This window comes from Pecten maximus, chromosome 11, assembly GCF_902652985.1.
Source record: "Pecten maximus chromosome 11, xPecMax1.1, whole genome shotgun sequence".
Lineage (NCBI taxonomy): Eukaryota > Metazoa > Mollusca > Bivalvia > Pectinida > Pectinidae > Pecten > Pecten maximus.
The window spans coordinates 40,153,469-40,171,938 of record NC_047025.1 but is presented as its reverse complement, the minus strand read 5'-3'; the positions used below and the strand labels follow the sequence as shown (position 1 = coordinate 40,171,938).

General features: G+C 38.3%; 1 protein-coding gene across 1 annotated transcript; it reads right to left on the bottom strand.

Annotated features, from left to right (window-relative positions):
* Positions 1–930: 930 nt before the first annotated feature.
* LOC117337301 (cytoplasmic tRNA 2-thiolation protein 2-A-like) lies at positions 931–17,685 on the bottom strand. Its single transcript, XM_033898210.1, has 15 exons — positions 17,557–17,685; positions 16,600–16,674; positions 14,510–14,648; positions 14,235–14,295; positions 13,804–13,913; positions 6,056–6,252; positions 5,750–5,885; positions 5,447–5,496; positions 5,032–5,113; positions 4,477–4,568; positions 4,237–4,300; positions 3,806–3,963; positions 2,230–2,293; positions 1,360–1,418; positions 931–991 (listed from the first exon to the last, which is right to left on the bottom strand). Exons 1-15 carry the CDS (start codon positions 17,610–17,612, stop codon positions 937–939), a joined length of 1,398 nt encoding a protein of 465 aa, XP_033754101.1. The 5' UTR covers positions 17,613–17,685; the 3' UTR covers positions 931–936.
* Between the last annotated feature and the right edge of the window lie 785 nt (positions 17,686–18,470).

Genomic DNA, 18,470 nt, shown 5'->3' with positions numbered 1-18,470 from the left:
ACGTTTGTTGATATCGTCAAATTATTCACAATTGCATAATTTCTGACTGTTTAAAATCCAAGCCGGTTTTTTTCGGCGTAATGCTATACGGTTAGCAACTTAGCATTTAGAAGTGATGGGGCTTTGAACGGGTATTGCACAGAATAGACTCGATTCCTCGGCAACACCTAAGTCTCTATCGGCTGGATTTATGTTATTTTTAGAAGAATATCAGTTCTTAAATTCTAAATGAAAGTCGTCTTCACACAAGGTGAAAACGATTCCAAGGATAATTCGTTCGAAACAGATTCAAGTCTAACCAGTCACATCTTAGCAGAAGAGTTTCAACTTCACAGGGTCTCAATTTTGTAAGGTAGGCCTTTGACATCAGTGAATAACCACAAAACTAAAATCCAATATACATACACAACCTACACAACTGGAAACCATGCCGATCCTCCCGATTTTTCACAAGGTTTTTTTCATATAAATGCTGGTCTTTTAATGTTGTTGTGTCTTGCATTTGTGAAAATTCGGAAACGAGCCCCTGTGAGTGTGACGACATTGATTTGACAATTTGATAATTCCTAGATCAAGAACGGCGCTTATAGTTATTTTGTGTTGACTATATTTTGTTTTAATTATAAAATATTACTCTCATAACTTCTGAAGTTGCTTTATTTTCTGTGTTGTGGATTAGAAATGCTAGCATTCGAAAGCTCTCCAGGCCGAAAGTAACTGGGGACCATTGCTTTGACCTGCAACACCTGAGACTGTATTCCTACACTGACCGAATCACTGTAAATTGTAGTATACAGTCTCATGAATACAAATGTGAGACTGTCATGTTTCATATTGTCAATATTAACCTTTGTAATAATCCCACCCTGCATAAATAGTTCAATGTTGATATGACTTCGTAATTAAAATCAGTTTTTATATTCATCAAAGTATTCATCAACTGTTTTCTGGATCAAGAAGAAAATCTTGAATATCGTTCTTCATCTTTGACCTGTAAAAAGGAAGTACAACCCATTATTAAACACGATGTAGCTGATATCTACTGGCAATCATTTCCACATTTATTTTATATTCAAAGCTAGATATTTATAAATTTAAACTTTATTTTACAAAGCTAGATATTTATAAATCTAACCTTTATTTTACAAAGCTAGATTTTCATAAATTTAAACTTTATTTTACAAAGCTTGATACTTATAAATCTAAACTTTATTTTACAAAGCTTGATATTTATAAAATTTAACCTGTATTTTACCATCAAAACACACCATCAATTTAAACTGTATTTTACCATCAAAGCTCACAATCAATTTTACCTGTATTTTACCATCAAATCTTAGCAAATCAATGATAAATTACCTGCGTAGTCGGTATGAAATCTGTGCCAGCAGTTTATCTGGTAGTGCTGCAGGCTCTACCTGTAACAGAGACCGAAGGTTTTCCATGATTTTCAGATTTTGAAAATTTCATTCATATTCTCACAAATAAAATTAACAAAAGGCCAAATATAACCTATACCGCAGGCTCTACCTGTAACAGACAGAAGGTTTTCCATGATTTTCAATTTTTTAAAAATTTCATTCATGCCACATATTCTCACAAATAAAAGTAAAAAAGGCCAAATATAACCTATACCACAGTATTATAGGTCGGATTGGTAAAACACATGACAGAAGTAACAAAAGGCCAAATATAACCTATACCACAGTATTATAGGTCTGATTGGTACAACACATGATAGAATCTGAGAAAATCTCTTACTATTAAATCAATGATGTACTAAAGTGTTATGTGGAAAATGTCACATGAATTCACCAATAAATTATCCTGTGGTTGTCCGGAATATCAGGTAATCAAAACTTTGATTTGAAGTGAAAATATCCCATAGACTCCTTTTCTACAACATCTTATCATCTTAACATGGTTTGGTTCGGTTTATTTTGTTTTACATCCTATTAACAGCTAAGGTCATTTAAGGACGGCCTCCCGTGCGTGCGACATGCATGCGTGTGGTGAGTGCGTATGTGTGTTTTGGGAGGCTGCGGTATGTTCGTGTTAAGTCTCCTTGTGATAGGCCGGAACTTTTGCCGATTTATAGTTTAACACGATTGTCTAGTAATAATAAATGAAGTTCCATCCGTGTATATTTACCATGTCTTTAACACGTGTATATTTACCATGTCTTTAACACGTGTATATTTACCATGTCTTTAACACGTGTATATTTACCATGTCTTTAACAGTCATTCGACATCCATAACACAACACTGACAAAACTTCCTCCTTCTTCACACTGGAACAAAAAGTATTTACATATTACGCTAAAATACGGTACTGTGTAACATTTAAACATCAAAAGGAATTATGGTACTGTGTAACATTTAAATATTACACTAAAATATGGTACTGTGTAACATTTAAATATTACACTAAAATATGGTACTGTGTCACATTTAAATATTACACTAAAATATGGTACTGTGTAACATTTAAATATTACACTAAAATATGGTACTGTGTCACATTTAAATATTACACTAAAATATGGTACTGTGTAACATTTAAATATTACACTAAAATATGGTACTGTGTAACATTTAAATATTACACTAAAATATGGTACTGTGTAACATTTAAATATTACACTAAAATATGGTACTGTGTCACATTTAAATATTACACTAAAATATGGTACTGTGTAACATTTAAATATTACACTAAAATATGGTACTGTGTCACATTTAAATATTACACTAAAATATGGTACTGTGTAACATTTAAATATTACACTAAAATATGGTACTGTGTCACATTTAAATATTACACTAAAATATGGTACTGTGTAACATTTAAATATTACACTAAAATATGGTACTGTGTCACATTTAAATATTACACTAAAATATGGTACTGTGTAACATTTAAATATTACACTAAAATATGGTACTGTGTCTCATTTAAACATTACACTAAAATATAGTACTGTGTAACATTTAAACATTATATTAAAATATGGTGCTGTGTAACATTTAAATATTACACTAAAATATGGTACTGTGTAACATTCAAATATTACACTAAAATATGGTACTGTGTCATATTTAAATATCAAACTGAAATTAATAGTTTGTCAATACAGAAACCTGAACATCACTTTAGTAATTATTTATCTATGCTATCTGGAAATCTATTTCAAATCTACATTCCATCAAAGAGATTTCATCTATTGTAAATCATAGCTACTGTCCCCTCCCTACAACAAACCTTACCCCTCTGACTTTGTGTGACAGCTACCGTCCCCTCCCTACAACAGGTGACCTTACCCCTCTGACTTTGTGTGACAGCTACCGTCCCCTCCCTACAACAAACCTTACCCCTCTGACTTTGTGTGACAGCTACCGTCCCCTCCCTACAACAGGTGACCTTACCCCTCTGACTTTGTGTGACAGCTACCGTCCCCTCCCTACAACAGGTGACCATACCCCTCTGACTTTGTGTGACAGCTACCGTCCCCTCCCTACAACAGGTGACCTTACCCCTCTGACTTTGTGTGACAACTACCGTCCCTCCCTACAACATGTGACCTTACCTCTCTGACTTTGTGTGACAGCTACCATCCCCTCCCTACAACATGTGACCTTACCCCTCTGACTTTGTGTGACAGCTACCGTCCCCTCCCTACAACATGTGACCTTACCCCTCTGACTTTGTGTGACAGCTACCGTCCCCTCCCTACAACAGGTGAACTTACCCCTCTGACTTTGTGTGACAGCTACCGTCCCTTCCCTACAACAGGTGAACTTACCCCTCTGACTTTGTGTGACAGCTACCGTCCCCTTCCCCGCAGCAGGTGGTACTGTCCCCACATGTGGTGACTTTTCCTTTCCTCGTCCGGGAGATCAGGGAGGAGAACTCTACAGCACTTAATGCTGAACAGGCACCAACGTCTGTATCGAGGGGAGCCTAGATATAAAGTATACAGTGATAGTTATCTCCCTTGGTACAGCATACAAGCCAAAGAAAACTGAAGCTATAGCTTTAACCGATAGTTAGTCAACATCTTCTATTTATAAAATTTAGTTGTGGTTTTTTGTTAAATTCATTAGTTTTGTTTGTTTGTTTCCTTTTTTTGTAATATTTCTCATAAAATATGTAATCTCATAAAAATAAGCTCTTCTTGAATTAATTTCCCCCCGTTTGACTTTTGGTATTGTAAGACAAGCAGTGTAAACATACCCCACATAAGGCGCAGTGGCTGTTTTCTCCATCCCTTTTCTCAGTACTTAGCTTTTCACCTGTCCTAAAACACAATAATAACCTGATCTGACTGATGTGATCCAATTTATGTCTGTGATATCATAAAGATAAGATTTGTTTCTTTAATTTTGGTAGGAATTAAACATTTAATATATAACTTTACTTTATAAAACTTTACCATTTCATTAAGTAAAAGTGTTACGGGAGGATCTAACATACCTCATGATGTTGCTGACAGTGGAGGGATAGTCAGTCTGCAGTCCTGTAACAAACGCCTCCGTCAGATGTTCAATGCTCGATCCTTCATATGTCTGAAAATAATAAAGGATTCAAGAAACAGGACACTCACATGGATAGTAAGGAATAAAGGCAAAGTTATTATTTCAATTTTGTCTTTATCTTAGTGATGTCTGATCTGTTATATCACATATAGTCCATACGAAACCCTACAGCAATGAGAAGTCTGTTACTGATCCTGTGAAGTCTTTACACTAGTGCTGCTGTAAGGTTTAAGCTATAGAAAACTCTTTTAAAAAATTAAGACAATCAATCTTTAAGGTTTTTTACTTATTTGACCCCAATGACCTTGACATATATATGTGGAAACGTTAAAGAACATATCTCTGACCTACTGGCTAAATATCAGTACCCAGGATCTTCTAGAAGTGACTCTCAAAGGAATGTTTAACTATAACATCCTTGTGACCTTGAAGATAAGTCAAGGTCATTTACCTTTGCAATGAGCGTTGGTAGGAACACAGACTTCATACTTACCTTGGTTGTGAGTGTTGGTAGGAACACAGATTCTACACCATGTAAAGAATTGTACATTGCCACTTCCTTAGAACTAAAATCCCTGTCAAATATAATTTGAAAAAGATTGTATTGTTAAATATACAGAACTAAACATACAATAAGTACAGTATGTATATCATACTTATAGTCACCTACATTGTGTCCTAATGTTGAGAGTAACATATGGGTAACAATTTACTCTGTCTCATGTCTTTCCTATTTTTATCCTCACTATGGATAAATCGGAAATCCTTGGAATCGCGAGTAATCTGCGGTTTAGACTTGATTGTACTCACTAGTATATGTGTATGATCAGCACTCAAAAACAGAGCTATCTACACCCCCTATTGTAAATAAGACCATTGTGTTAATGAAGAATTATTGACTTACTTACCTGATAGGTCGCACAAGCATGATATTGGGATACCTGGTGTCAGAAAATGCCTAAAAATAATAAAATTTTTAGTTCAGTGTAAGCCAAAACCAAATTTGACACCCCTCTTCCTAAAAATAAATACGTTTTTATAGTTGGATATCCTTATTGGAGCTAATTCCTCAAAAAATGGCGATAGCAGCAGGTGCTTTTAATAGGTTTGGTAAACAGGGAAGTTAGAAACACAACAGATAAAAGTGATCAAAAACAAATTGTTAAAAAGAATTGAAATTAATTCCATCATCATATTGAATATAAACTCACTGTATCCATAGCGACATGAGCACCCCTTCCCTGCGATATGTCTGAAAGGAGATTGACAGCCAGCCGCGTCCCACAGTGACCGGTCATAACCTTGGAGTAACCTTGAACTTGAGCAACTTCCATCAGTAGCCTCTGTCTACATACAAGATAATTAGTAAATTAGTCTTAAGGATTGTCAGGTATTGGTGTATTTCATTAAACAGTTTACAACCAAATATTAACAAGAGTTGCACAAAGTGAGTTAAGCATGCGATAAAGACTGAAACTTCCAGCAAATTTAGAATAAAACTTTCAATTACACAATACCTTAATCTGTTGAGCATGTCCTCTCTGGCTGTGAGAGATTTGATGGAGGAAAACAAAGACTTAATCTCAATTCTTGCCCTGTCAAGGTTGTCATTCTGCTTGGCAAGGTCAGTACTTTGGACACAAGCCTGGTCAGATTCTGCCAGACTGGACAGGTCAGCTTCAGGTAAGTGTTGTCCTTGGTCAAGACATATGGCCTAGACAACAAACAGTTACTGGTCACTAAATCACAAATCTTTTTTAATTAAGGTCATAAGGAAGAAGTGATGTTTTCCCAACCTTAACAACACTTTCCAATGGGAAATCTACTGAATCACAAACTTGTAATTATAGTTTCCCATCAGGAGAACTGATGTTTCCCTAACCTCAAACAATACTTTCTTATGGGAAACCTGAACTACTGTAGAGAAGTTACAAATATCAAAATGGCAGCTACCCTCAGGTAAGGAAGTGGCACAAGTATTTAAGACATCAAGTATCAAAAAGAAATAAACATTTGTGTGAATTACATGTATGTGATATCTTTAAACAAGTAAATAAATTACTTATCTGTTACCATACCCATTCACAATAAATATGGACAGTACACACAACAGCCTTTGATAGGTAACTATTGTGTTTCAAAGTGTTTCAAACACTATAAGTAATGTAATCTGGACCTCTAAAATCAAAATGAATGAATGAATGAATGAATAAAAGAATAACCATGTACAGTTATGTTTGATCACTTGACTATAAGATGTTTTAGGTAGAGCATGGTCCTGCATGTTTGTCAATACAGCAGACTTGTGAGGGAAGGGAGATAATCAACTAATCATGTGAATCTCTCATCATCATCATCATCATCACGGCACCCTACATACACAAGTCCATCTACATCATCATCATCACGGCACCCTACATACACAAGTCCATCTACATCATCATCATCATCATCACGGTACCCTACATACACAAGTCCATCTACATCATCATCATCATCACGGCACCCTACATACACAAGTCCATCTACATCATCATCATCATCACGGCACCCTACATACACAAGTCCATCTACATCATCATCACGCCACCCTACATACACAAGTCCATCTACACCATCATCATCATCATCATCACGGTACCCTACATACACAAGTCCATCTACATCATCATCATCATCATCACGGTACCCTACATACACAAGTCCATCTACATCATCATCATCATCACGGCCTCCTACATACACAAGTCCATCTACACCATCATCATCATCACGGTACCCTACATACACAAGTCTATCTACATCATCATCATCATCATCATCACGGTACCCTACATACACAAGTCCATCTACACCATCATCATCATCATCACGGTACCCTACATACACAAGTCCATCTACACCATCATCATCATCATCACGGTACCCTACATACACAAGTCCATCTACATCATCATCATCATCATCACGGTACCCTACATACACAGGTCCATCTACACCATCATCATCATCACGGTACCCTACATACACAAGTCCATCTACACCATCATCATCATCATCACGGTACCCTACATACACAAGTCCATCTACACCATCATCATCATCATCACGACACCCTACATACACAAGTCCATCTACATCATCATCATCATCATCACGACACCCTACATACACAAGTCCATCTACATCATCATCATCATCATCACGGTACCCTACATACACAAGTCCATCTACATCATCATCATCATCACGGTACCCTACATACACAAGTCCATCTACATCATCATCATCACGGTACCCTACATACACAAGTCTATCTACATCATCATCATCATCACGGTACCCTACATACACAAGTCCATCTACATCATCATCATCATCATCATCACGACACCCTACATACACAAGTCCATCATCATCATCATCATCATCACGGTACCCTACATACACAAGTCCATCTACATCATCATCATCATCATCACGGCACCCTACATACACAAGTCCATCAACACCATCATCATCATCACGGCACCCTACATACACAAGTCCATCAACACCATCATCATCATCACGACACCCTACATACACAAGTCCATCTACATCATCATCATCATCATCACGGCACCCTACATACACAAGTCCATCACCACCATCATCATCATCACGGTACCCTACATACACAAGTCCATCTACATCATCATCATCATCACGGTACCCTACATACACAAGTCCATCTACACCATCATCATCATCATCATCACGGTACCCTACATACACAAGTCCATCTACATCATCATCATCATCACGGTACCCTACATACACAAGTCCATCTACATCATCATCATAATCATCACGGTACCCTACATACACAAGTCCATCTACACCATCATCATCATCACGGTACCCTACATACACAAGTCCATCTACATCATCATCATAATCATCACGGTACCCTACATACACAAGTCCATTTACACCACCATCATCATCACGGCCTCCTACATACACAAGTCCATCTACATCATCATCATCATCATCACGGTACCCTACATACACAAGTCCATCTACATCATCATCATCATCATCACGGTACCCTACATACACAAGTCCATCTACATCATCATCACGGTACCCTACATACACAAGTCCATCTACATCATCATCATCATCACGGTACCCTACATACACAAGTCTATCTACATCATCATCATCATCACGGTACCCTACATACACAAGTCCATCTACATCATCATCATCATCATCACGGTACCCTACATACACAAGTCCATCTACACCATCATCATCATCATCATCACGGTACCCTACATACACAAGTCCATCTACACCATCATCTTCATCATCACGGTACCCTACATACACAGGTCCATCTACACCATCATCATCATCACGGTACCCTACATACACAAGTCCATCTACACCATCATCATCATCATCACGGTACCCTACATACACAAGTCCATCTACATCATCATCATCATCATCACGGTACCCTACATACACAAGTCCATCTACATCATCATCATCATCACGGTACCCTACATACACAAGTCCATCTACATCATCATCATCACGGTACCCTACATACACAAGTCTATCTACATCATCATCATCATCACGGTACCCTACATACACAAGTCCATCTACATCATCATCATCATCACGGTACCCTACATACACAAGTCCATCAACACCATCATCATCATCACGACACCCTACATACACAAGTCCATCAACACCATCATCATCATCACGACACCCTACATACACAAGTCCATCTACACCATCATCATCATCATCACGACACCCTACATACACAAGTCCATCTACACCATCATCATCATCATCACGGTACCCTACATACACAAGTCTATCTACATCATCATCATCATCACGGTACCCTACATACACAAGTCCATCTACATCATCATCATCATCATCATCACGACACCCTACATACACAAGTCCATCATCATCATCATCATCATCACGGTACCCTACATACACAAGTCCATCTACATCATCATCATCATCATCACGGCACCCTACATACACAAGTCCATCAACACCATCATCATCATCACGGCACCCTACATACACAAGTCCATCAACACCATCATCATCATCACGACACCCTACATACACAAGTCCATCTACATCATCATCATCATCATCACGGCACCCTACATACACAAGTCCATCACCACCATCATCATCATCACGGTACCCTACATACACAAGTCCATCTACATCATCATCATCATCACGGTACCCTACATACACAAGTCCATCTACACCATCATCATCATCATCATCACGGTACCCTACATACACAAGTCCATCTACATCATCATCATCATCATCACGGTACCCTACATACACAAGTCCATCTACATCATCATCATCATCACGGTACCCTACATACACAAGTCCATCTACATCATCATCATAATCATCACGGTACCCTACATACACAAGTCCATCTACACCATCATCATCATCACGGTACCCTACATACACAAGTCCATCTACATCATCATCATAATCATCACGGTACCCTACATACACAAGTCCATCTACACCACCATCATCATCACGGCCTCCTACATACACAAGTCCATCTACATCATCATCATCATCATCACGGTACCCTACATACACAAGTCCATCTACATCATCATCATCATCATCACGGTACCCTACATACACAAGTCCATCTACATCATCATCACGGTACCCTACATACACAAGTCCATCTACATCATCATCATCATCATCACGGTACCCTACATACACAAGTCCATCTACACCATCATCATCATCATCATCACGGTACCCTACATACACAAGTCCATCTACACCATCATCATCATCATCATCACGGCACCCTACATACACAAGTCCATCTACACCATCATCATCATCATCACGGTACCCTACATACACAGGTCCATCTACACCATCATCATCATCACGGTACCCTACATACACAAGTCCATCTACACCATCATCATCATCATCACGGTACCCTACATACACAAGTCCATCTACATCATCATCATCATCATCACGGTACCCTACATACACAAGTCCATCTACATCATCATCATCATCACGGTACCCTACATACACAAGTCCATCTACATCATCATCATCACGGTACCCTACATACACAAGTCTATCTACATCATCATCATCATCACGGTACCCTACATACACAAGTCCATCTACATCATCATCATCATCACGGTACCCTACATACACAAGTCCATCAACACCATCATCATCATCACGACACCCTACATACACAAGTCCATCAACACCATCATCATCATCACGACACCCTACATACACAAGTCCATCTACACCATCATCATCATCATCACGACACCCTACATACACAAGTCCATCTACACCATCATCATCATCATCACGGTACCCTACATACACAAGTCCATCTACATCATCATCATCATCATCATCATCATCATCATCACGACACCCTACATACACAAGTCCATCTACATCATCATCATCATCATCATCACGACACCCTACATACACAAGTCCATCAACACCATCATCATCATCATCACGGCACCCTACATACACAAGTCCATCTACATCATCATCATCATCATCACGGCACCCTACATACACAAGTCCATCTACATCATCATCATCATCACGACACCCTACATACACAAGTCCATCTACATCATCATCATCATCACGACACCCTACATACACAAGTCCATCTACATCATCATCATCATCACGGTACCCTACATACACAAGTCCATCAACACCATCATCATCATCATCACGGTACCCTACATACACAAGTCCATCAACACCATCATCATCATCATCACGGTACCCTACATACACAAGTCCATCTACATCATCATCATCACGGTACCCTACATACACAAGTCCATCTACATCATCATCATCATCATCATCACGGCACCCTACATACACAAGTCCATCTACATCATCATCATCATCATCATCACGGCACCCTACATACACAAGTCCATCACCACCATCATCATCATCATCATCATCATCATCACGGCACCCTACATACACAAGTCCATCACCACAATCATCATCATCACGGTACCCTACATACACAAGTCCATCTACATCATCATCATCATCATCATCACGGCACCCTACATACACAAGTCCATCTACATCATCATCATCATCACGGTACCCTACATACACAAGTCCATCTACATCATCATCATCATCACGGTACCCTACATACACAAGTCCATCTACATCATCATCATCATCATCACGACACCCTACAAACACAAGTCCATCAACACGGCACCCTACATACACAAGTCCATCAACACCATCATCACGGTACCCTACATACACAAGTCCATCTACATCATCATCATCATCATCAGGGCACCCTACATACACAAGTCCATTTACATCATCATCATCATCACGACACCCTACATACACAAGTCCATCTACATCATCATCATCATCACGACACCATACATACACAAGTCCATCAACACCATCATCATCATCACGACACCCTACATACACAAGTCCATCTACATCATCATCATCATCATCACGACACCCTACATACACAAGTCCATCTACATCATCATCATCATCATCACGACACCCTACAAACACAAGTCCATCAACACGGCACCCTACATACACAAGTCCATCAACACCATCATCACGGCACCCTACATACACAAGTCCATCTACATCATCATCATCATCATCAAGACACCCTACATACACAAGTCCATCTACATCATCATCATCATCATCATCATCACGACACCCTACATACACAAGTCCATCAACACCATCATCATCATCATCACGGTACCCTACATACACAAGTCCATCAACAACATCATCATCATCATCAGGGCACCCTACATACACAAGTCCATTTACATCATCATCATCATCACGACACCCTACATACACAAGTCCATCTACATCATCATCATCATCACGACACCCTACATACACAAGTCCATCTACATCATCATCATCATCACGGTACCCTACATACACAAGTCCATCAACACCATCATCATCATCACGGCACCCTACATACACAAGTCCATCTACATCATCATCATCATCACGACACCATACATACACAAGTCCATCAACACCATCATCATCCTCACGACACCCTACATACACAAGTCCATCTACATCATCATCATCATCATCACAGTACCCTACATACACAAGTCCATCAACATCATCATCATCATCACGACACCCTACATACACAAGTCCATCAACACCATCATCATCATCATCACGGTACCCTACATACACAAGTCCATCAACACCATCATCATCATCATCACGGTACCCTACATACACAAGTCCATCTACATCATCATCATCACCACGGTACCCTACATACACAAGTCCATCTACATCATCATCATCATCACGACACCCTACATACACAAGTCCATCTACATCATCATCATCATCATCATCATCACGACACCCTACATACACAAGTCCATCTACATCATCATCATCATCATCATCATCACGACACCCTACATACACAAGTCCATCTACATCATCATCATCATCATGACACCCTACATACACAAGTCCATCAACACCATCATCATCACGGTACCCTACATACACAAGTCCATCTACATCATCATCATCATCACGACACCCTACATACACAAGTCCATCTACACCATCATCATCATCATCACGGCACCCTACATACACAAGTCCATCTACATCATCATCATCACGGTACCCTACATACACAAGTCCATCTACATCATCATCATCATCATCACGGTACCCTACATACACAAGTCCATCTACATCATCATCACGGTACCCTACATACACAAGTCCATCTACATCATCATCATCATCATCACGGTACCCTACATACACAAGTCCATCTACATCATCATCATCACCACGGTACCCTACATACACAAGTCCATCTACATCATCATCATCATCACGACACCCTACATACACAAGTCCATCTACATCATCATCATCATCATCACAGTACCCTACATACACAAGTCCATCTACATCATCATCATCACGGTACCCTACATACACAAGTCCATCAACACCATCATCATCATCACGGCACCCTACATACACAAGTCCATCTACAGCTCAATGAGAATGTTTTATGGGTTTCTATAAGTGTAGGTGGGCCTCTCACCTCCTCCAAACGTCGGGTCTGATAAGGGTAGCCCATACTGGCCATTAATTCAGATATCCTGTCCTTCTCAGCCACGCCGTCCACTTCCAGGTTAACCAACACTGCACTCTCTACATAAACAGTACACATATACACAGCTTAGTCATTTCATAACATAATAATCTTGCTACTGTTTTAAACCGTACACACAACATCTCAGTATAATCTTCATACTTCTGTTACAGTTTCAATAAACTGAAACTACACAACGAATCGTTGACACAAGTTTGTTGATATTTCAGTTTCAAGCAAATAAATTTACAAAGAATGCATTCATATTTCTTTGCTATTTTCTAATATGAATATGTTATTATAGATCATCATATGAACCCCCCATGGAAAGTACCATATATAAAGATAATAATAATCATGAACTCTCCCATGAAATGTACCGTCTATGAAGATAATCCCGGGTATGAAGCGTAGTTTCTTGTGTGCCCTTTGACTCAATCCCTGTGAAAGACAAAATCAGGTGAAATAATCACGAAATATCTCGCAATATTGAATCTCACTTCATCAATAAGAAACAATACTAATTACCAGTTAATATTTGTTTCCACTTCATTATCTAAATGTGAGTACAGCCTCCGAAAAATTATTGCAATTGCAAAATTTTACATAGGAAGAAAATTTCTCCTTTTTCACATCATTTTAAAAATGTATGTACCTCTGTAATGAGATGAAGTAGACAACTCGATGATGGACCTCCAGAGTAAGCAACCAAGACCTTTTCTCCATCACGGACCAGCTTAGACTTTCCAATGGTGGCTCGGAACTTGTGTGTTACATATACCATAAAGCAAGCCCTGTAAACAGATCACATTACACTTTCCCACATGTGTTGAGTATTCTATTACAGGCACATCATATATTTTTTGGAGATAATTAATATTATGTATTACTTTTTCTTTGTGTTTCTATAAAACTGATGCACATGAATTAAGCATACCATAAATCATAATAATCAAGAGTCATAATTTTGGATTGCTTTATATTTCAGTGATTTTTTTTGGCCAGATCTACAGCCGACTTTAGGCTGTTTCCCCTTGCCAAAAAAAGTTGTATTTTCCCAATTTTGAAACATTATTTTTCCCAATTTAAAAAAAAAAAAATGTATTGAATTTCTATCTGGGTATCTGTTATCTATATTGTGTTTCATTCCTAGAACTTGCCTATCGTGGAAGTAAATTTGTCAGTCTACTGAGTAGACTGACAAATTTACTTCTGCGATAGGCAAGTTGGCCTCAATTACCTGGTAGTCGTATAAATGGTATAAGGGAGATAACTCGAATCCTGATCACTGTTGCGCTTTCCACAAAGTACATGCAGGCAAGCATTTCAGAGAGTCCGTAGACAAACACCATGATGAAAACAAGAAAACTTCCTTTGTTTTGTAGTCTAAGTAATAACCCAGGATGCTTGCTACTGACTCTTCATATCATGAGGCAGACTAGAAAAGCCAATAAATGAAGTGTTTTGACTTATTTAAGTATTTTGTCATTATTTGCTATTTTCCCAAATTCACCAAATACCGCAATTATTTTCCAATTGAAAAGGCATAGGCTGTTGAAAAAATTACCTGAAAAAAACACTGCATTTACAAAATACAGATCCATTATCAGCATTTATTTGTTTAATTTTTTTTTTTAATTCTAGTTCATTTTTTGACTGCTGACAAAACTACAATGTCATAAAATATTTTTGAATATGATTGATATCAATCTTTTTGCTTCAAATCTCAATGATTACCCAGGCTAAAACACATCTTGTGACTTTTAATCAATACTGGTGTAACAGAAAAATGAGTAGTGCACCTCCACTGGGGATTGATACTGCTGTCCTGGGTCTTATACTGGTCCACCTTTACTGTCTGATCTAATTCCCCCTAGCACAAAGCTAGGTGATTGTATCATTATGTACACTAGGATGCAGGTAATAGAGCCAACACTGTGCGTTTGGTTGGGTGGGTAGAGGGTCCTCCACTTCTCCACTGGATACCCAATGGTATGCTGGGCGATCAAGCAATAGGAGAAATACGATAAGTGTATCGATCACCACAGCAGTCGAAGTGTTAACTTTCCAAACTTTTATTATTTCATCGACCAGTTTCGCCTTATGTAGGCCACTTCGACTACTGTTGTGATCGATACACTTATCGTATTATGTACACTATTTACAATTAAAACCTGCCAAACTACCCCCCCCCCCCCCCCACCTCTGGGTTGCGAGTTCGAAACCTACATGGTGCAGGTGCAGTTGCCAGGTACTGACCGTAGGCCGATGGTTTTTTTCCGGGTACTCCGGCTTTCCTCCACCTCCAAAACCTGGCACGTCCTTAAATGACCCTGGCTGTTTATAGGACGTTAAACAAAAACAAACCAAACCAAACCCCTCCCCCTTTTCAGATGTGTTTGCACACACATCAACCCAGGTTCTATCTCCAATGAAGCCTCTCATTCTCCTATTACTTGCCGCTGGAGTGGTCAACCACACCAAATGTTACAGGAAAGTGAGTAGTGTGCTTCTAACAGGGATTGAACCCAAGACCCTGGGCTTACTGGTCCGCTGCTCTACCAACTGAGCTATTAAAAGGGAAATTCCCACTACATTTGTATTACGAAGCTAGGAAGTGACCGTATTACTATATTTAGTTAAGGTCGGGTTTTAACAAATTTCCAAGGATTGTCACTGTACACATTAGTATAGCCAGAGACCTATAGTATATAATAGGTCTCTGGTAGTGGTATAGCTTCTTACTTGCAAAAGGCATCATTCACTCTGGTGATCAAGATAGCATTTTCCGTGCGACACTTCATGCATTTTCTTCCTGGACTGAAATGTAAGTTTAACACACATTCAAATGAACAATACATATAACATTAACCTTTGTATACTTGTGGTCTGACTATCCACAGGAGTTTTATGCTATACATGTCTATATACAGGGTATCATCGTGACGAACATATTACTGACATGACGTAAAACTGCAAAGAATATTGCGAGCATTTTTATGGCATCTTTTTCAGTGATTGCCATGATGTTCTGTGTCATGGTATGTATTATTCACATAAAAACAAAAGCTTCTCGTCTCATATTAAATTACTCAATACTGACTTTTCAATATCCCGCAACATTTTATGTCAAGGTAATACTGCTCGTCAAGATAACAGCTAAGGACCCTGTATTTATCAATATATACAACTGTATTGCTCAGTAGCTATATATAGGCTTTACTCTCCTGGAAAAAAATACCCCATGTACTGATGTAGGAAATATTACCAAAGCTATACACATATCACTATATTGCCAGACTAATTAAGTTTAGGCATCTAAAAGTGTTGTTCATTGTAACGCTTTATATCAGCCATGACTGAAAGTCAAGACACAGGCTTAGCTCTATATAATTGTCATAAATACAGATCTTATGCCATTTTTATTAAATATTGTGCCATATATATTTGCCTTTCAAAAATAAGCTGTTCTGAACATTTTTTTTAATTAAAACGTTTGGGAAATATTAATACTCTGACAGTAACAAAAAGAAGAAAAACTTGAGTATTTTTTTTCTTACAATCCATTGAGATTTGTTTAATCAGCCTGGTGACACAGTGGTGTGAAGTTCGAAATAGGCAAGGCTAAGTATCCGTCAAAACTGGTGACGTGACGTCGTTACATGTAAGAGAGAACTTAGACATTTCAGTGGTAACAGTTACCTGATTTTTTCTTTCTGTAGAGGCCCACCAGTATCCCCATCCTGCACGCTACACATGATTTAATCTCAGTAACAACGTCAGTGCCTTATAACATGATGAACGTATGCAATCCTCATGCAATAACCACATGTAGCCACGTTTCAAGCGTTTTAGTGACCAAGACACGTCAGGCACAATGGGCCTGTGTGGTTCAATATAAAAAGCATTTGATGTACCGGTACATACATTTAATCTAATGGAACTGTCTAATGCTATTTTGACTACTGCTCAAATGAATCTTTCGCTATCAGGTTACAAACTGATTTTATTTTACATGTCACACTCATAGTTTATCTAGAGCAGATATCTCCTAAAACAACCACTTTTCATATTTGACACCAACAAATGACTTATAATGCAGTTTATACTATATAGACCTCTATGTCTCTGTTAATACTTTCCTGACTAGGATTTCTAAGTGTTGAAACAAATTTGTTATTCAAATACAGGGTCAGGACTTTTTAAAAACCAATGTCTATATCATTCAAAAAAATTAGACTAGAATATGTTTGCATCAGTAAATCTCTAGACTAGATTAAAAGATCTTCAAATATCATAATGAATTGATAAATGTAGTCTTGTAGTTGTAATACAAACTTTGGACAAGTTCAGAAATGCTTGGTTTAAAACAAAATGTCTAATTAAAAATTTTGCATACATATCTTCCCCCCCCCCCCCCCCCCCCCCCCCCATGAACTTTCCTTTCTTTTTTGAACTCTATTAATTTGCACCTGTTATGTATAATCTTCCATATACTGTGTGAACACACACAAGTACCATATTTATACTGCTATCTGAGCATCTGTTATCAGTACATAATACACTAGGCAATATGGAAATTTAATGTTGACGAAGGAATGCGTGATATTAGAGAC